The 21,439-nt window shown below is 36.3% G+C and overlaps 1 protein-coding gene across 3 annotated transcripts in view; it reads left to right on the top strand.

Moving 5' to 3' along the window:
• PARD3B (par-3 family cell polarity regulator beta) overlaps positions 1-21,439 on the top strand; it is a 1,072,202-nt gene that overhangs the window by 554,631 nt on the left and 496,132 nt on the right. For all 3 annotated transcript variants that reach the window (XM_079130568.1, XM_079130566.1, XM_079130567.1), the window contains exons 9-10: positions 2,296-2,435; positions 3,902-4,030. In XM_079130568.1, coding sequence (XP_078986694.1) covers positions 2,296-2,435; positions 3,902-4,030 — 269 coding nt within the window. The remainder of the gene's footprint in view (positions 1-2,295; positions 2,436-3,901; positions 4,031-21,439) is intronic.

Consider the following 21,439-nt stretch of genomic DNA (forward strand, 5'->3'; position numbering starts at 1 on the left):
GGTTTATGGTTCTCTAGAACAATTTTATATAAGCAAAATGTTTACTTTTGAGAAAGCATATATTTCATTATTAATTTCAGTGATTCAACATTACACTTTTTTCAAAATACCTAATCTTGAATGCTTGTATAATCTTTTTTTCTTCATTCTTTTCAACTTTTCTATCCATTACAAGCACAAATCAGTGAGATTAGCTCATGTGCTATACACATGCATATTTATGCAGTACTATGTACACATATGCACATATAAGCATATTTTATGAACCTTGTTCATTTTGTAACCTCTGTCTGATATTCCCTTTCCCCACTGCAATCTTCTAAAATCCTGTGTTTTTCAAGGCAATTCAAAAGAAACCAAGATCTTTTAGATTCTTGACTGAATTAATCGAGAATTTAATGACCACAAGGTAATTTTAGAATACATATAAATATATTTCAAAATATGTATCTTTAATTGTTCTCAAAAGATTCTCTGATAAAAAAAAATTGATTCATTTATAAGAATACTATACTGGGAGTAAAATGTATTGAGTAGGAAGCACAGATCCTCCAGTGTGCTTAATTAGCAATTAGGCTTTTTTATTTAAATGCATCTGTTGTAGTCTTCATACAAATAATCCAGCTATGTGTAAGATGTGAAGTTGGACACAAAGATGAATCACATAATCACTTTAAACATCTATCAGAAAGTCTTGAGTGCAAAAATGAAGAATATGGCATCACATATTCTTTGGGAAGATTAAACTGGAATCAAAAAGATATACCGAAGAAAAAACCAGACAACAAAGGGTCAGTACAGGGTGTGTTGCCTGTCTAAATGCAGAAATATAATACACATACCTTAATGGATGAAAGGCTATAGGAAGGAAGATAAAGATATTACAATTATTGCTGCGGTTCTCAGGGCAACTTGCATTATGGAGATGTCATTGATAGAAATTAGAATTTTAAGTTGATGAGGCTGTTGGAAAATGTCAGAATCTGAATCAGAGAAGGAGGTATATAGTGAAGTTTGAAATGCATATGGTGATATCCAGGAAGCTGACACCAAAAAAGTAGATTAAGGCCAAGGAGATCTAGGCCTCTCCCATAGGGAGATGATATTAGAGCCAGTAGCTGCCACAGCCAGGGAGACAAATTGGTCCAAAATAATGCCTTGGGAAACATCTGCATTTATAGGGGAAGACAAGGGTACATGTTAGAGAGTGACAGATGCATTATGATCACAGAGGGAGGAAAATAACAGAAATTAAAGACATTAATACCAAGGGGAATTAATTTCAGAAGACAATTAGTGGGAAGCTAACTTAAATTGAGGCTAGGAAGAATTCCTGGGTATCGTCATGGCTAGGTGTGTTAGTTTTCCATTACTATAATAAAATACCTGAAATGACAAGAGCAGAAGTGTATTTTGGCTCACAGTTCTGGAGGTTTCAGTCCATGACTGATTATTCAGTTGCTTTTTGAGTTTGTGACACAGTATATCATGGTGGGACCATGTCATGGAGTTTCTCAATTCATGGTGGGCAGAAAGCAAAGACGGAGAAAGAGGAGGGACCAGAGTCCCAGTGGCCCCTTCTACAGCATACCCCCAATGATTTAATCTCCTTCCTCTGTGTCTCAGCTCCCAGTAGTGGCATAGCCTGGGGACCAAGCTCTAACCCACAGGCCTGTGGAGGACTTTTATCTAACCACAGTGATAGAACATTGGAGATGGAAGCTTGAAGAAGCAATGCAACTGAAGTAACAATTCTTTATGGCAAAGATACCTAAGCATCCCTCAGAGAGTAAAAAATACACTGGAAGGGAGAAATTAGAGATGAATAAGGAGGTACATCAGGTTTCTTGCTGACAGGACATGAGATGCTGGTATATAAGGATTCAGGACACAAACAGTTGGGTGAGCCACAGTGGGCTGACTGAAGGAGAGATTGACAAAATTCAGGTCAAATCGCCCTTTACTTCTTAGGAAAGTATGCAGTTAGGTTATGATTTACTGAAATAATCAATCCCAGGTATAAGGATAATATGTGCACTTCTTCCAAAACCTGAATAAATAAAAGTGTTACACATATGTATTGGGCACCAAATTCATTTTGATACCATCATGGCCTGTCAGAAACTATAATTTTATTTGATACCAGAAGAACTGAAGCATATTTAAAACCTCCTGGAATGTAAATATTTTACTTATTCTAGTTTAGTCTAAATTAGGTAGATTTTAACTGTAAGATTGAATATAATATTACACATGTTTAAGGTGACTGTTCATTTTTCTGGTCTTATACACTAGGCCCTGAAGGACTTGGTTTCACTGTGGTTACCAGAGACTCTTCCATACACGGTCCTGGTCCCATTTTTGTAAAAAACATTTTGCCAAAAGGAGCAGCAATAAAAGATGGCCGGCTACAATCAGGGGACAGAATTTTGGAGGTAAGAATTGAAATTAATATCTTTAATAAAATATTGATAAATAAATAAGTATATTAACATATTTAGCTGTTTCTCACATAATCCCTGGCAGATTGGTTACAAGACCACCCCCCCCCAAGAATACTACACTCTGCAGATTCTCAGGTCCTTTGTATAAAATGGCTCATAACCTGGACACTAGCTCATATATACTTTAATCATATCCAGATAACTTATCCTAATACAATGTAAAAGCTACAATGACTATTATACCATATTTTTAAGGAATAATGACAATAAAAAAATCTGTACATGTTCAGTACCCATACAAGGAATTTGAGGGTTTTTTAATTTGTTCTTTTTAGTTATACATAACAGTAGAATGCATTTTGACAGGTTATACTTACATGAAGTATAACTTCTCATTCTCATACAAAGGATTTTTAAAAATTTTTTTTTTCTATCTGAGGTTGGTTGAATCCACAGATTCTAACCAATCCATGGATATGGGAGGCTCCCTGTACACTAATATTTCATTTTTAATATAAAATATATTAAAAATTATCACTTGTAGACAAGATAAGCACTCTAATTATAAAACTAGTTAATGAGCAGCCTAATTTTGCGAGTCCCCTGTAAGATCAGTGATATGGGGTCAACTAATAATGAAGACTTTTCCCTGTCTTTCACTTCTACTTCTTAGGGTTCCTGGAGAATTGTCACTTAATTCAACAGTTCATCATGTATTCAGTGAGGTCAAAGAATTTTCACACACCCAAACCTTTGCAATGGTTTTTTTAAACTTTTAAGGGGTGGGGTGTGTCTCAGGTTGAACTATGCATTATCCAATTTTCATAACCTGGTATGCACAGCTAATAATAGAAACAGCTAAATGGATTTTTGTGCAGAAAATTATTTGGAATATCTGAAAGGCTTTTTTCATTTAACTTTTTAATAGCATCATATTCTTATTAATCCTATTTCTTATTTATTTACCTTTTAAGAAACCATCTTCATTAAAACTGGCTGGTTTTATTTTACTCTTTTACAGCATGAAATCAACACTGCAGCTTTTCATGTAGTTGTAGATTATGAAGGAAGATGCACCAAATGACTCAAGTATCTCCACTTTAGAATTTCCAATAACCTAGAACAATCTATAATTTTCTGGAAATGAGGGCATTTTAGAATTATATAAAAAAATACTTATATTGCCAGAGGAATTTGACATATAGTAATAGTTCATTTCTTCTTGTTGAAAGAAAATGGTGCCAAGTAAGCATTTGAAATCTGCTTTCCACCTATTTAACAAATCAATTTCTGGTACCTGTCAATTTGATTTTCCCCTCCTAAGAATGTGATGGCTTAAGAAACATTTCTGTTACTAATGACTGACTGAGTTTGTTCAGCATCATAATAATCATGGTCAGTATGTTATGATGGTTGGAAAATGCAATTGTGACTATTCATTTCATTTTGTTCATTAGGTAAATGGCAGAGATGTCACTGGACGAACTCAGGAAGAGCTCGTGGCCATGCTAAGGAGCACCAAACAGGGAGAGATAGCCTCTCTGGTCATCGCTCGCCAAGAAGGAAATTTTCTGCCCCGAGAACTGGTAATATTCAGAGTTCTATCTCACTAAATTTTCAATGCAGAGCTTAACACACTTGTAGAATTCACAGTAGCTTAATACCAGATTCTAAGTTACAGGCCTCCTTTATACCAAAGTGGAATTTGAGGATTTATTGCTTTGGAGCATCACATTTTTTAGGCATTGTTGCAATGAACTGGGTATATATCAGCAATGCTTTGGGCATACAGGTTCAATACTTCTAACAATTAATGACTATTCAACAAGATTCAACTAATTCAATAAAATATTTATGGAGTATATGCTGTGTGCTAGGACCTGCATAAAACAGTCATCAAAGCAGTTCATTGCCCTTCTCTCGTGGGGTATCCAGTCTAAAAAGAAATAGAAATAGAAGCATGTCTTCAAAATGGAGATGAAAATTAAGAAGAGGAACCACAGTGTGATACGAGTAACAGAACAGGTCTCAAGGACTGGGAAAGGCATCTTGAGGAAGAGAATTTCAAGTCTTGATAAAAATGTATAACCTTTGACCAAGTAACTACACTTCTAGTAATCTGTCCTGAATTGATGATCAAAGATTTGGAAAGCATTCATGTACATTGATTTTTCCCCAAAGTCCTATATAATACAGTGATATATTTGGTGCTATGTAACCATAAGGTATTGGTTAGATAAATAACTAGATATTTCTCCAGTGAAATATAATAAGTACTTAAAATGGTCTCAGTGAGGAATTGTTAATGGCATGAGAAAATATTCATAGTATAATGTTAAGTTTTAAAAAAGTTTGTACAAATTATACATGCAGAATGATCAACTTACATTAAAAACTTAGACAAAATAATTGGAAAGAGATGTACCCAAAATGCTGAGGTTATAAGAAATTTTAATTTTCTCATATGTGTATCACAATTCATATTATTTATTTATTGAAATACCATTTTTTTAAAGAAAGCTATAGAAAATTCAAAAGGGGGTTTATGGCTAACAACAAAAGAAAGCAGATGTGATAAAGGGACTTTAAATTACCCCTTCTTTTTTTTAAATTTTATTTTCTTTGAATCTGTGTAAGAAATGACAAAGGCACATGTATGTAACATGGTTGGTACCTAGAGTTTGACCATCAGGACAGTGAAGGGTCCTTGGGGGATTTAATGAGGGGATTTAGCTTAAAGAAGAGAAAGTTCAGAAGACATGATAATTGTTATCAAATATGTAACAGTGTATCTGATTAGTACAAAGTTGGAGATTTGGGGCATGCAAAAATAATGAAGACTCTTTTCCTACTCTCTTTGAACTTGTCCCAAAGCAAATGGCTGGAAGGGTATAATGTAAGAACTTTCCAACTATCAGACTGTATAAGAAGGAAAAGCGTTACTTAGAATATTCAAACATGGCCTGCCTTACCATCTTTCAGAACTCTATAATAAACATTTTCCCATCAGGAAAGTTAGATTAAGTCTAAACAACCTCTAGGATATTAATCTGTACTTGGATTCTATTGCTCCTTCCTTATTTTCCCCATCATCTTGTGTATTGTCCCTCTTGCCCCTCTGAATATGCTGGAAAGATCTGTGGCCAAACAGAGAACTGAAGAAGAATGATTGGTATGAGCCATAAAGACACACAGCACACCTCCTTTCCTCTTCTTGATTTCTCCATACCCAACCATTTTGGAAGGCAGAATCCTAACTTTTGCCTCATCTTGCTGAAGATCCTTTCTCTTCCCAAGAAATGCTGCAGAAGCTTAAGTCCGTACTTTCTTCTCTCTGAATTACAGATGGTTTTTCTTTCAACTTTGTTTATTCAAAGACCTTGGGTCTTCTCTACAAGGGTGAAAGTGAAAAGAAATGATTAGAAACAGGGCAGCATGTATGTGGAGTAGGAAGTCCTTTCACTTATTCAGACCTTTGTTTGCTGGAGATTAAAAAAAAAAAAAAAAAAAAAAAAAAAAAAAAACTAAAGAAAACCACTGTGGGATTGTGTCTTTATTTCAGAGGTAGGACAGAAAGAAAAAAAGTTCTGACTGTTCATTCTGTTGAATGATGGTTTTGAAAGGAACAAAGCCCTGCATAGAAAGAGAAACATTTCAGCCAGCCCTATGCTTGCAAGGGAACCTAATGACAGAGTTCTAACGAGGAACTTAAAGCTGCAGGAGCCTCTAGCTCTCCATCTGGTTGTTCCTGACAGTCCTCTCGTGTGATCTCTCGAATGCCTGACTCCGCTTCTAATTTCTTCTCCTTACTCCCCCAGGCAAGGGGGAAAGGATGCTGATCAATCTTATTCCAGATTGTTACTCTGAATGCATTTTCCATCAAAGACAAGTATATCTGGAAGTTAGTCAATGGAATAATAGAATGTTCACACTAAAGGGAGTTGTGAAAATCAGTAAATCCAACTAATTTTGCAGCGAGTAAATAGAGGAGTGGTGTAGTTGAGAAACCCATCCTATCTCCCACAATGAGCTGGGATTATAGGTCCAGGTCTCCGAACATTTAACGTTGTCTCTGGACTCAACTCTTAGACCTCAAATTCTGTATCTATCATTTAGCTGTGTGATTAAGTGCAGGTCACAAAATCATTCTGAGCCTTAGTTTCCTAATCTATATAAGGAATATAAATTAGTTGTGAGGATTAAAATAGAAAATATTATGCAAAACTCTTATCATCTGTGGCCAATTCTAAGTTTTTAATACTACTAGTTAGAATTTTTTTTTCTAGAACATTACCACTGTCACTGTAATGCAAACATAATACTATCGTTTAGGTATATTATGAAGTGAACAGCATTATATAGGCTTCCCTAAGAATAACTACCATTTTTTGAATAATTGTCTTCATTAATTAAAAAATCTATTCTGGGATCCAAAATACTGAATGTCAAACAAATTTTTTATAACCAACCACTTTTACCTTTTATAAGTGAGGCAGCCTATGTATATTATTTTACTCTTTAATAGAATTTCATGAAATTTGATTTATATCCCAGAAATGACATCATAGGCTGATCTACCTACCAGGGAGCACATTAAGTTAATTGTGCAACTATGACATTATAAACACACATAACTTATTTGTTCTAATTGTTTTCAATTTCAAAAAATGAAAACTATGTGGTTAGTATTCATTCTCTTAGAACTTTCTGGACTGTATCTATACTCAAAAATATTTGTCCACAGTGTAAATATGAGGAATACTTTTTGTTATCATAGCAAAGAAAGGGCCTTTGAGGCTTATAAGTACCTAACTCATGTGGACCCAATGTCTTTGTCATAAATAAAAATAATACTTTTTTTTCAACCCAAATGCCTGACTCAAATGCCAAGAAGCAAGAACCATACTGAAAGTTAAAGAGAGGTCATGTTTGCACACACAGGACTATTTCAGTGGGAATTACTTCTTAGAATGGCATGCATTGGACTCTGAAAGAATAAAATGAGGAACGAAATGTTATGTGATACATCTTTGTTTTCCTTTTGAAAAAGGGAAGGTGGTATCACTTTGGTCTCTTCTCCCTTATCATGATTGATGCACATACTTGACTTTCCATTGAAAATCTGGCAGGATGAAGGAAGGACAGCACTTCCTGCTTTTGTCTCATTCTGTCTCCTTTGAGGAAACCAAGCTGTGTTTATTGTTTTCCTGTTCAGAGAAACTATCCTTTCCCTTTTTGTTTTAAACTTGCTATTTCATGAGCTCTATCCCATCTTAACAGCATTACCCTGCCTGTTTTCTGGCAACTAAATCTTCCTTACTTCCTTGCTATCATCAGCTTCTTGTAAGGTCTCAGTGCTTAATGGCTACTGGAGCATGTGGTCAGCAGTTATACAGGAAGTCCCAATATAGGATTGCCTCTCGGATGTGACTGTCATGCCAAAGACCTTAGCATCCATTTCCTGGTCAGCCTCCTGACCCGCCTCCTGGAAGAACTGTGCCGAACTCTTATTTGTAGGTCCCTGTCCTTCCTCCTGAGCAGTCTGTCAGCAGTATAAGTTTAGCAGCACATTTAGCTAACCATCTTTCTATCTGTGTCAGGCAGGGTGGAATAATCAAATGAGAGTGATTTGTGTAAGAACATCACAATGATTTAGCTGTTTTTAGTATGTCTCTTTACCAAAAGAACTGTGCTTCAGAGGTAATCTTTCTAGAATCCCAGGCTAGAAGGTCCTTTGATGTCCTCACCCCCTTGGCTGTGTGAGATTTTATTAAAGAGGTGTTCACATAAGGAATGTTTTTGCAAAAGATACTTTGAGATTGGTGTTGGTAATAGAATCGGAAGGTGAAACCATTGTGTCTGGTCTCCTCTTGAAACAAACTTGATATTACTTATCAGTCATGTATTGGGTCTGTTCTGTGAAAGATGTAGCCCACAAGTCCTTTTCTGTCCCTGATGCCTGAAATTCTTTTCGTCTTATGCAGAGTCATATAAGGCCATATTTTTAGTTAGAAATTATCCTGAACAACTAAAGGTTTTCTGTTAATATCATGCTTTGATTCTTTTTGAGAGAGAGAGGAGAGTTATTTACCATGTATGCTCATGTGCATATACATGTCTGTCTTCTTTCATTTATGTTGGGGAGAAAAATATTCTGCCGTTTCTTTGTTAACCTCCTTAACGTTTCATTTTCTGACCTGCTGCCTTATCTTTAAATTATCCTGAAAATCACAGCAACCCCTGGTGGGTAAAACGAGTTGAGAAAATTTCAAATGTATTTATAATTTCTACCTGCCAAGTTTGCCTGCTATTAAATGCTGGCCTCTGTGAGTGGGATTAACTATATTTCAAGTAAGAACGTCTCTCCTGCCTGGTATGATGGAGAACCAAAAGTTAGGCATGTTTGTCATGCTGATTTGTCCTTCACTTAGGAATATTGCTTTTGCTGAGGAAAAGTGAGGCACATGTGTGTGGAGATAACCTTAACCGTTGCTGAGCTTAGTGTATTCAAAGACTACCATATTTACCTGCCCTTGTGACCACTGTGGCAATGAGATGTGGTTCTACCTTCTTCATGTTTATATTACCTTATTAAGTGAAAAAATGTGTACCACCCAATGTCACATTATTTAACATCATAAATCATGGAAGAATTTTGGCTCAAAATCTTAGATGAACCTCATTGAACTGATATATTATTTTATTCCCTTTGGCTATTTGATCCAAATGATTCCAGGCTTGATTAATCAAGATACTTAAGGAAGAATGAATATTATAGTGGCTATTTGTGGCTAAGTAGCAGAAATTGAAGGATAATTTCAGAATGATTTTTTTTTTTTTTTTTTTTTTTTTTTACCTAAACCAAAGTGCAAGAGTTATGGTTTGCAATTTTAGTAACTATGTGAAACACACACACACACCCCCACACACAATGCATCACTGCATTTTGTGGATCAGATAACAATTCTAGTGACTTTAGAAGTTTCACTATGATAGTTTCCATTTCAGCTTCTCCCTCCAATAACTCCCATTTGTTTCTTACTGCATTTTCATGCAGCTGGCATGTATTGAATCTTACTCAAGGATCTGTAACATGAACTCCAGGGTTGAATAAGATGTGTTCCTATCCTCAAGCAGTTTCTAGCCCATATAGAAGAGTGATGAGTGGATCAAGTTATCCAAATAAGATGTTACTGAGATTCCAAGTAGGTTAAGGACCAAGAAAGCTTTTGTGAATGTGACAGCATTCCAGAAGGGCCTTGACGACTGACTAGGATTTCTAAATGCAAACTAAAGGTGGGAAACAAATAAATACAATCTTCAATTACTCAGAGATTGAAAAGTATAAAATATATCAAGGAGATGGTGAGCAGCCCTGTCGAGCAGATTACTGAGCAAGGAGCTAACATGAGAAGTAGTACTATTTGTAATAAATTTGGAGGGGCAAAGAGATGTTGTGATGCTCGCTGTAAGCTTATTATTTTCTTTTTCTTTTGTTTGGTGGTGCTGGGGATTGAACCCAGGGCCTTGTGCATGCTAGGCAAGCACTCTACCAACTGAGCTATATCCCCAGTCCGTGTAAGCATATTATTATCCACTAGGAAGGAGTGCTGGTGAGAAGCGTAAGACAATGGAATCAGTCACACTTGGGTTGACTCTTGGCTCTATCCTTAGTTACTGAATGGTCTTGATGATAGTACCTCCCTGAGCCTCCACTCGCCATCCCAAACATGGGGATCAGATTAGTGTTCACCCAAGAGACTTGTTAGCATTAATAAGATGTACATAAAATTTTTAGAAAAGGGTAGAAAGGGTACATAGCATGGGATTCAACAAGTGTTCCTTGTTACTGTTATCTCCATTGCTTCTCTAAACAAGAGAGAGTAGTTCAGGGTTTCCTATCTGTTTGGAATGGACAGCAAAATGGGTTAGAAACCTGGTTTTAGCAACTGATAGATGTGGGAATTATGGGATTAGAAATTTCAGTGACTTCAAAATTTTAAGTTCAGAGGCCCAGCAATGTCATTAACAGGAGCATAGTCTGATTGGAAGAGAGTGATCATTTTCATCTTAGAATTTTGTTCCTTTCCTTGGATCCCAAGCTGTTCTGTGAACCAGCATTTTTTTTCTTCTCTCTGCTGTCTAGTCATTCCAAACTCTTTTGACCTGTTTAAGTATTTCCAGTGCCTTCTTGTCAAACATTTGCAATGAGCCTTGTCTCTGCCTAGGACTCCCATCTTCCTCCCTTTCATATCACAGCTCCTTAGCGTATGTGCCTGCAGGTTCTTTCCTTGGGCAAAGCCTCCTTGAGTCTCCAATTCTGGCTTATGGAGCCAAATTTAGTTATCCATCCATATTCAAGGCTCCCCTTACAATGCCTTTGAATCACACAATGTTAAAATTTTTCCAGTCAACCTAAGAACTATAGAGAAATCTCAGTTAAGACCTTGTGCCCTGGATGTGAAACCCCAGTTTTGGAGTCTGGGAGACTTACCCAATCTTTCAGTGTCTTTTTCTCCTCATATATAAAAAAACACATACCTTCTAGGGTTTCAGTAAGAATTAACTGAGCTCAGAGGCTAACATACAGTAAGTGCCAAATAGTGTTCACTCTTGTTATTTCCTACACCTAGAGCATGGTATATAGTCAGTAAATTTTTTGTTGACTGACTGAATGAAAGCTACACATCACTAAAGCCAATAGTATAGAAGGTGGGAAAGGTATTGCTAAAGGAGCTGTTACTGCCCATTTATATCTCATCTGCTTTCAGTGTATTATATGTGCTGTATGATTATTTTCAACCAAATCAAAAGATATGCAGGGATTTCCTCAGATTTCTGAGTGATAGTGATATCTAATTATAGCTCCATAAGACAGTATGGGTTAGGATGGTTTTGAATGTAAATGACAATGTAGGTGGCTTAAAATATGAAGACATTTGCTCAATCTAGTTGTACAGTTTATAAAGACATAAAAGCAATAAGCATCACTACTTTCTGTTTAAAAGTATTACATGTATTTTTTAAATAAAATTCTTTTAAAGTACCTATTAAATGCTTCAATTTTAGCTGATTTGTTAGGATAGTGGTTCTCAAAGTATGGTCTCAGACCAGCACTTTCCCTTGGGAACTTGATAGATATTATGAATTCTCAGTTTCTCCACAGTCTTGAAGTTTCCCTCCAGTCCTACTGAATCAGAAGCTCTGGAAGTGGGGATGAGAGATGTTTTAACAAGTCCTCCAGGTGATTCTGATGCTCACTCAAATTTGAGAACTACTGAAAATTGGTTTCATTATAAAGAACATAAGGGCTATCAGATAACTTAGTGACTTTAACTGACTAGTTTCAATAATCAGATTTCCGGTCTTATTTTTCTCTTCTGTGAACAATTTCTTGTTCTGTGAAAATTTCAAGCCAATTGAGCCATGCCTTTTTGGCTGTGTGCCCCTCATTTTGGAAAAGGGCCAGCGTTGAGTGCAATCCAGTTACCCAATGCAATTACACCTGATTTATTTAGGCAAACTCAATTCTACTTGACTTCTTCAGGCCCAACTTGATTGTGCACTAAAATTTCCACACTCAATTTGATTGTGCTCAAAATTTGTAATGTGCCACCTTGTAACTTATAGATTTAGACATATACCAAAAGGAGGTACTTTTGAAAGGCTTAGAAGACTGTGCTACCTGTATCAGCAGTTATACCTACTACCCTTTCCCCTTTCCCTTTATGACCTCCATTGGATGCTAAAGGGTGAGTATATTCTATTGAGTCCCCTACATGGACCACATTTCACCTTCTGCCATCCTAATATGGTGCAACTCATGTCAGATTTTGAAGTTCCTAGGAAAGCAATGCTTATTTCTTATCACAAATCAGCTATACTTAAGCTTCCACTTATTTTACAGATGAGGAAAATGGAGCACAGATATATTGTCCCTTACCAAAGTTCAGATTGTTTGTCAAAGTCAGAAGTATTTTTTAAGCAAGGTTTTTGCTTCACTGAGACAAACTCTGAACTTCCTGGACTTGTGCTTGAGGTGAAGAGACTAGGTCCTGAATCTCTGCCAGCTTTTTGAATGTTTTCAGTAACCCACAGGCTGAGGGATTGATAATCATTTGCTACTCTCTGGGAAGTACTTATACCTGAAAGAATTTTACTGAATCCTTGTCAGAAATATCTAGTCTTGATAAAATAGATGATGATAAGTGCTATGGTTCAGCATTATTAAAACAGATGGAGGAATCTCTGTCCGTTTTGCCAGGTGTATGGCTTCCAGGTGCCAGAAGGTAAATACTTAATGGCTTTTATCACACAACTGGTTTCTCTGGAGATTGGAAGTAGAGAAAAAGTAGTGTACACTGTGAAGAAGCTCTTGTGACATTTCAGAGAACCGGGGCCTAATTATATCTTCTTTCAAAGTTAACAATGAAGAGCCATGAGATTCAACCCTACTTTCCTGGTGCAAGACATATGTCTTACTAGAGACCATGAATAGTCTTCCAGAGAGAGAGAGAGAGAGAGAATTTTCTGAATATGCATACGTGTTTAAACAGCTCAGAAAAAATATTGTGACCAACCACCAACTATCTCCTTCTTATTATCCAGTTAGCCAAATGTTACCCGTAATTTATGCCAGCTGTTAATATGGAGCAGCTGGGTAAGAAGTTGGTTTCAAAACTCTGGGGATGACCTTGATTTGCTTAATTGCCTCTATACCTGTGATCAGTACATTTGTTAAGGTACATTTCATGTATGATAAGGAAATGCATTCATTTTGTAAAAGATATTTAAAGTTGGGGGAGTATTGCCTTAATTGATTGTGGTTGACTTTTCCAGCTGTTACAAAGTAAATAGCACACATGTGAAACTGCCACTACAGTCCATTTCACTTTGAAATATACTTAGAGATTCGAATATGTTTCATTTGCCTGTTTTTCCAGGAAAATGTGTGATCTTTATCATTAAAGACTATCAATTTAAGATCACTGTTTTTTTTTTTTTTTCCTAAGGGCTGATAAAACATAACGATCTGTTGCCACTTACCTCTTCCCATATTCCGTCCCCAAAGATTCTCTGGGCAATGACTTTTAAATGTGTTCTCATTATTTTTAATGAGTGTGCAGAACACATGATGCCTAATGCAGCAATAGATAGGTGCCCTTTCAAGAAACTTGTCATATGTAACAAAACATTGCAGGGGTTAAGATGCATTTTTCTTTAAGATATTATAATTATTTAAATTAAGTTGTCCAAGTATAATTCATGTACGATTTAATTCTTGTTGCTGTTTAAATGAAGCTTCACTGCATTCCCAGTTCTTTCTTGAAAAAGAATGTTTTATCACAAATGTTAAAAAGACAAAAGAACAGTTAATATTGTTATGTCTCTTTAAGTTTACCCTTCTTTAAATCTGCCCTGGATGGCAGGAAATTCAATTATAAACGAGTTCAATTATGTTTCCTGGCCACTTATTGAGTTATATGAAGGACTTTTATCACCTAGTCTTTCCATAATTAATTCTTTGCATTTCTTAGAGGCTTAGGACCTAAGGAAGGGTTGCTTAAGAGCTTGAAGTATTATTTCAATTTTTTAATATTTCCTCTTTCTCTTTTTTTCCTTCCTCTCTCCTTTACCTTCCGTTCTTGCTTCTGACCTCTCATTCTGTCTTTCTGGAAGCAAATGACAATCTGAATGTTACCTCTCAATTACAGAATGTATTTACTGCTACTGTGTGTTAGAATGCCAGGGGGTGACCATACAAGTAGTAGTCCAGTGCCTTAAATGATATTAAGATGCCAGGTGATGATAAGATGGAGGTGATGGTAAAACAATGGAGAAAAGGCTCAGCTCCAAGAATAGCAAGGCTGCCCTTGCACGTCATTCATTCCACAGGCACTGGAGCCAAGGGGCAGCACTGTGGGCCTCTGCACCCTGTAGGTGAGTAACAGACTTCCTGTGGCCTCTGTCCCAGCACTTGTGTATTTTATCTTTAGACTTGACTTCCCACTGGAAGAGGAAAACAAATAGAAACAAATGAACAAAAAGCCAGCAAACAAAATGACCAAACACAAAAACACTCAACCAAAACATCTTACTCGTGATTTACCTTCATTCCGACTCCCTGAAACAAAAAGCCTCTCTTCTGTGATACTCAAAGAGAGGTTCATAATTCAGAAGAATTGTCTTCTTGGGCCCCCATTTTCTATTTCTGCATCTACATTGGAGATAACAAGGCTTAATTGTTCAGTAAACGTTTACTGAACGTCTATTTTCCCCAATTATCTACTCACATATTCAGTGAAAGTATATTTCTGCTGAATGCTATGCCCTAGGTATTTTAAAATATACTCCAACATGATCCTTGACCTTCAAGAACTTAGGCAGCTATGTGCCATTAGAAAATAAATGTTAGAATGGTACCTGTCATCTCTGAGGAAAGGGAACAGGAGAAAAACAGTTGAACAAGTTTAAGGAAGAATCTGAGAGACTCATAGTGATCTGGAAGTCATGAAAAGGAAAACAATCTAAGTCCCTTGAAGGTTCAAGGACCGTCAAAGTCAAAGGACTTTAAAATCATAAAAGGTTACATTTGTGAAATGGGGAACTTGTTGAGCTCTGGACAGGTCCAAAAACAAGGAGAGAAAAGAAAAGTTCCAGGGATATGACAAGGCATATCTGGCTAGAGATGGAGAGACGAACTGAGAAATCAGAAGGTAAGGAGCAGAAAGGAATATTTTGGTTATAGCAAAAATTGTGTTGGCTACTTGGGGTATCCTATGAATAAATCTATAACAAGATCATTTCTACATATAACAGAGAAAATCCATCAAATGTAAATTTCAGGTCTAATCAATACCACCTTCTTTAAGTTTTATGTTTGAGTTATAATTTGCTATTTAACAACCCACCCCAAAATCTTAACGCCTTAAGATAATAACCTGCTATTTCTCACCATTCTGTGAGTTGTGTAAATGGTTCCTCTGTTGATTTTGTTTGCACTAATTCATGCAGCTGAATTTAACTGAAGCAACTGCCAGGCTGGAAGGCCCAAGATGGCCAAGGTTACATGTCTGATAGTTGGTGCTGGCTATTGGAACACCATGGTTTTCTTTCATGTGTCTTCTCATCCTCCAAAAAGTTTAGTCCAGTGTACTTACTATGAAAGGACAACCAAACAGAAGATGTAGGAGCCCTTATAACTGAGTCTTGGAATTTTTATAGTGTCACTTTTACTTCATTCTCTTAGTCCAAGCAAGACACAGGCCAATGGAGATCCAAGGAATAGGGGACTAGATTCCCTGTTCAGATGGGAAGAGTGGCAAAGTCACATTTCAAGGAGACATAATTCCCTGGGGGTCTTCACTATTCTAATCTCCCATATTACATCAGGAAAACTGGAGAATAATACACTTTTCTACAGCAGAATGAACATATGTCAGGAACATAAGATTCAGTTTATTGGCCCAGAAATGCCATTATATGTTTGAGTTTAGAATGCTCATTTAATTTCTTGGGTCTTATCTTAATTTTATTTGCAGAATTTTTGTTGAGTCCTCTCTTTATATAAATACGTTACTAGAGATACAGTAGTTGATAAGGCATGCCCCTTTCCCCTACATTGCTCTTCAGCAACATTTTTAACCATATCACTCTAAAAAAATATATATATATATTTTATATATATATATATATATATATATATAAATCTTTATGTATAAATCCCTCTCCCTGGGACTGGGACTGGGACTGTAGCTCAGTGGTAGAATGCTTGCCTCGCATGTGTGAGGCACTGGGTTTGATCCTCAGCACCACATTAAAAAAATAAATGAATACATAAAGATACTGTGTCCATCTACAACTAAAAAATATTGAAAAAAGTTCTTTAAAAATTCCTCTCCTTATGCTGAATACCTCCCTCTCTAAAGAAACCTGCTTCTCCCTTATTCTCCCACACCATATAGAGATTTATTTTTCTAAACACTCATAATCTGAATTGGGGTTGTACAGTAGGAGTTGAATTGTGTCAATAGTGATAATCTAATAAATACTAAAATTGAATTATCAAATGAAATTAACTTGATAATAAACTGGGACAAGAATTCACTTATCTATGAAAGAAAGATATTGAACTAAATGATCTCTTAAGATCCCTCCCTATACCTCAATACAGCTGTCTGAATTTCCGTGCATCAAATCTTGGCATGACATTCAGCACAGACAGTGCCTGAATTATGAATGATGTGTATATATGAATGGGCAGCAGGAGTCCTCCGCTGAGTGTGTTTTTGTCCACGGTTCAGAATACCTGGGGAGCACTTGACCTAAAGAGTTCCTTCTCCTAAGTAAATGGAGAGCTAACACTTGCCAGCAGATACCATTCTCACGGCCCGTCTCTTTGACCTCCTGCCATGGCAGCACTTGCTGCCATAGTGCTAGGTACAGATGGCGCCCTTCCCCAAATCCCATCCTAACACCAATGCTGCTGTAGGAACCATCAGGACTTCGCTCCCACAGACAGCTCAGAAGGCAGTGTGTTCTTTCCTAAGTTGGAATGTAGGTGCACTTTCCCATAGAACATGGTTAAATACAGCCCATTCAACAGAGGGTAAATTACTACTTATTTGTTTTGGAGACAACATGGAACAGACAAATCCTGTAGGCAAATTGACAAAACTTACCAATATTTCTTTTGAGGGAAAACAAAAAGATTTAAGTTGCAAGTACCATTTACAAAGTTATGGTGCAGAACCAGTTTTCTAACTAGAAATTGCTTTGCTGTACCTACAGTCATTATTTATTTAAAGCTTATTTCCATTCCACATAAAGAAAAATGAATGAATTACAAATATTATTCATTAAAGTTTGGCCATCTTTAATACAAAAAATAAATCACTGGATTCTGGATTCTTCTATCAGAAATATATGACCACGTCAACACTAGTGAATTGTTGAAAACTTGGCAGATTATTTTCAGTGTAATTATTATTGCCAGCCGCCCCAGTTCCTCTTGGGCATAAGACAGGTTGTAAATAAATTATATAAATAAATATCAATGTAATTATTAACTTGATAATTTTATGTGCTGTGTAGGCATACAAGGAAATTAAACAAAGATGAAGTCTTCTGAATTTGTTCATGTTTGGGATATACCTAACAGTGACTTAGTCCCTATATCATTGAGATAGAACTATACTAGATCGAGTTTTGTCTTCAGCTGCATAACCACGTGTGATTATTAAAAAAAAAAAAAAAAAGGTAATTTTTCATGGTGGTTACATTAATAACATGCCACTATTATTTGTGCATTTCTAAGACAGAAACCAAATCACATGTGTCTTAGTTGGAAAGAAAGTGAAGGCAAAATACCTACCGACAAGCTGGTAGCTCACTTTTTAAAAAAGTCAACCCTTTGCCATCAGTTAGCAGTTCAGAGGTTCCTCTTTAACCTGTAGGGTTTTCTTGCAGAAAAGAATAGTGATCACATGTAAACGTCTTACTTCCTCCACCAGCCTTTGAAAGTATAACCCCAAGATTGCATTGCCTCAGCTCTCAGCTCTCAATGGCTCTCAAGGGAGTTGGCATCCCTTATCAGAAGCCAGCAGCCAGCAAGGGGCAGCCCGCACATTGAGAGGCCAGGGCAGTGTAATGGTCAAGGCCATTGGGCAGGTAGTGAAAGGCCTCTTGCTGTGTTAAACAAATGCAGTTTCCTTCCTGGCTTCCTCAGGAGCTAATTTTGTTTTTCACTTCTCTTCTGGTATAAGAACAATAAGGATGCATAAGGCCAGGAGATACGCATTAGATTATCATAAAGCCACAGATAAAAAGTGTAGTGGTCAATGAGAACAAGCCTTTTCGGATGAAATAAAAGGTTTAATTGAAAGTACTGTCCCAGGGGAGTAGATGATTGAGCGTGGTATTGAGTAGACATTAATTACCATAGTCCAGGGAGTGAAGAAAATAAAAGGAAGATCATTCTAATTTTATTTTAAGTTTGCAAATTTATTTGTCTTTAAGAGAATGTGGGAGATTTATCTTAATGGGATGGCTAAAAAAAAATAAGTTTTTATCATACACAATGGTTTCAGAACACCAATAATGTTTCTTAGGAATTTATAGCTGAATTTTCTATTAGTACAGATGATTTTGTTAGAAGTTGGGAATCTAGTCAAAGTTTACTGTTAGTCTGAATAGTGGTTAAAAAGATATAAAGATACATGCACACACATGCATACTGTCTTGCATTATAACCTATTTGTAAATGAGTCATACTTATTCATAACTCTGGAATTTTTTATTCTTTGGATATATATATCTCTGCTTTTCTTTCTTTCCTTAGTATTTTGATTTTTTTTGTCTCCAATTTAACAGAAAAGCATTAAGTTGAAAAGGTATCCAAACATGCAGTCCTCATTAAACACTAGACTAATTTTTTCTTATTACTAAAATCTGACTGACTTTAAAAATCACTCATATTTGTTTAGCCAATGCCCTACTTTTGATGTGGCTGAAATAATGGGATGAGACCTACATCCACAGAGACAAAGGCTGGTATCAAAGGCTGCCTTAACAAGAAAATAATTGCTCAGGCGTCTATTTTACCAGCCATTAACATACTTGAATTATGAGTTTGATTCTTGCTTCAAGTGAAATAGAATATAAAAATATATTCTGGATTATCTGTATCTATTGTGCAGGATTTGAAGGATAAAGACTGGCAGATACTGAATATATTGAGTATTTTAGTTGGTGCTTAGACACAAACTGCTGCCCAATTCTGTTAAATAAAAAAAAAAAAAAAAAAAAAAAAAAAACTACTACCAACTGTCAAAGTAGCTTTTAGTTTGCTTTTCAGTTTTATTTAGAACAAATAAATTCGCTCGCTAAGTGAATTTAAATTTCTTTTCAACCAATTGTTTAGGTGTTGATGTAGATATACTCTTAGTTTTCAATGTGAAAAATTCTTATTTAGGGTTAATTTGAACAGGGTAGTTGCCAAATAGTACCAGCTGTCATAATAAAGTAGAAGTGAATGACAGATTTACTCCACCCCATATCAAAACTTAAGAGCGGATATGGTGATCAGATGAGCCAAAGTAAATGTGCGATCTTAGAAACATTTGCAAGCTATTTTCTTGCATAGCTCAGCCTTTCATAGGCATCCAAGTGCAAACAGGTCATGTTTGTACTAAGCATTATTGTAGCAATGAAAAGAGGGCAATCTCTTTGTTACTATAGATATTCCAAATATATTGCTAATATTCCCAGATACCATCCAGTGATGGTGATGGGGATCATAGCGAATCTTGTTTGCTAGTGAACATATGACCACCCTATCAGATGGCCTGTATTACAAAGTGTTGAAACCTACTTAGTAGTTTTCAAACTATTTTTTAATATTAATGAAAATAAGCCCATATGGAGCTTCAATAGAAAAAATAGTGAAGGAGCATTTTTCAACAATATTCTTTAAATAATGCCTTGTTCTAGGCATGCATTTGGATAGGTGTTAGTGGCATAAACATATGCGGACTGGTCCTTGTTATCTTTGAAGTCCTTAAGATACATAAGACAAAGACTTAGATATTTATGAAATAATAAATAATTAGGATATCATGTGATTAGTTCTCTAATTATGTGCAGGGTGATATAAAGACATTATACTAGTGTCAACCAGATGACAATTCAGATGGGCTTTGACATGTAAGAATTGCCTGGCGGGTGGCAAAGTAGGGCGATTTTCAGACAGAGAGAATCCCATATAAAAAGTAAGAGAAGGCACCTGTAATGTGTGATACCTTGAAAGTTTAGGTTAGAAGTGTTAAAAACTATGATCTTTGTAGATAGATGCAAGACATGACTGTCACTTTTCTTTCCCTGTAATGCCATTGTTTCAAAAGAGCATTGTGGCACAGAAGTGTCACCAAAAAATTTATGAAGTCATCCCTTAACAAATATTTATTAGATGCATGCATCCTGCCGGATGCTAAATAGGATTCAGTTTGAATTAAACATAATTTCTGCCCTTGATGAGATCACAGTGGTATAGCAGAGTGGAGACAGACAAGCTGGCAAGTAATTGTAAGAATGGAAAGAAAATGAGGAGGATCTTAAGAATGGGAAAAGGGAAGTGAAATGGGAGATCAGAGAAGAGCAGACTGCTTCTCCACTGATAAGACTGGGGAATTCTTCAAAGAGGAGGAAGTTTACATGTTGAGACACAGAGTTAAGGTATTTGGGAATACATATAGGGCCCTTTATTCCATCACATTTTCACTCTAAATTTTCTTTTGAGTCAAAAACACTGTCTGCATTTGATATGTGCACACATACATATGGAATGAAGAGTCTTCCTTGGGTGTGATTTCACTGTCATATTCCCTTTTCATGTATCAGCAAGTAAAAAATAGATGAGTGCTGGATTCATTTAAAAAACGCTAATTCTTTAGGCATGAATTGAGACCTCCTCACCCTCGCAGAGTCTTTGAAGTACACTTGACTTTTTTGGAAAACAAAGAGACACGGGTTCAGGGAAGAAAGAAGTCTTACTCAACCTCCATTTAGCAACAGATTGATTGGAAGTGTGCTGAACTTTTAAACTTCTCTTAATTACAGACTGATTTTACAGGAACTAAGGCCATAGGAGCTGCCCCTCACCCCTGTCCTGCTTTCCTTACGTGTAACAGCATGGGACAGGAGCGCCTGGGAGATGACGGCAGAGCAAGAATAATATGAACTGAAAGGCAGTGTTCTGTAGCCCAGGCCAATTACTAAGGGCTCTGGAGTCACCTGAACAATCCCCTTCAAGAACCTGGTGCGAACAGTGTAGGGATACGGAGGAAGAATCATCTGGAATCTCAGCAACCTTTGTGACTAGCTAGGGAAAAATCTCAGACTCAGAAGGTACTTTGAGGTTTAAACTACAGGAAGACTAGATATGTCAAGTAGAAAATGTGATACCTGAAAGAAGGAAAAGACATGAATTATAGAAATAT

This window comes from Sciurus vulgaris (assembly GCF_902686455.1).
Source record: "Sciurus vulgaris genome assembly, chromosome: 3".
In the NCBI taxonomy this organism is placed as follows: Eukaryota; Metazoa; Chordata; class Mammalia; order Rodentia; family Sciuridae; genus Sciurus; species Sciurus vulgaris.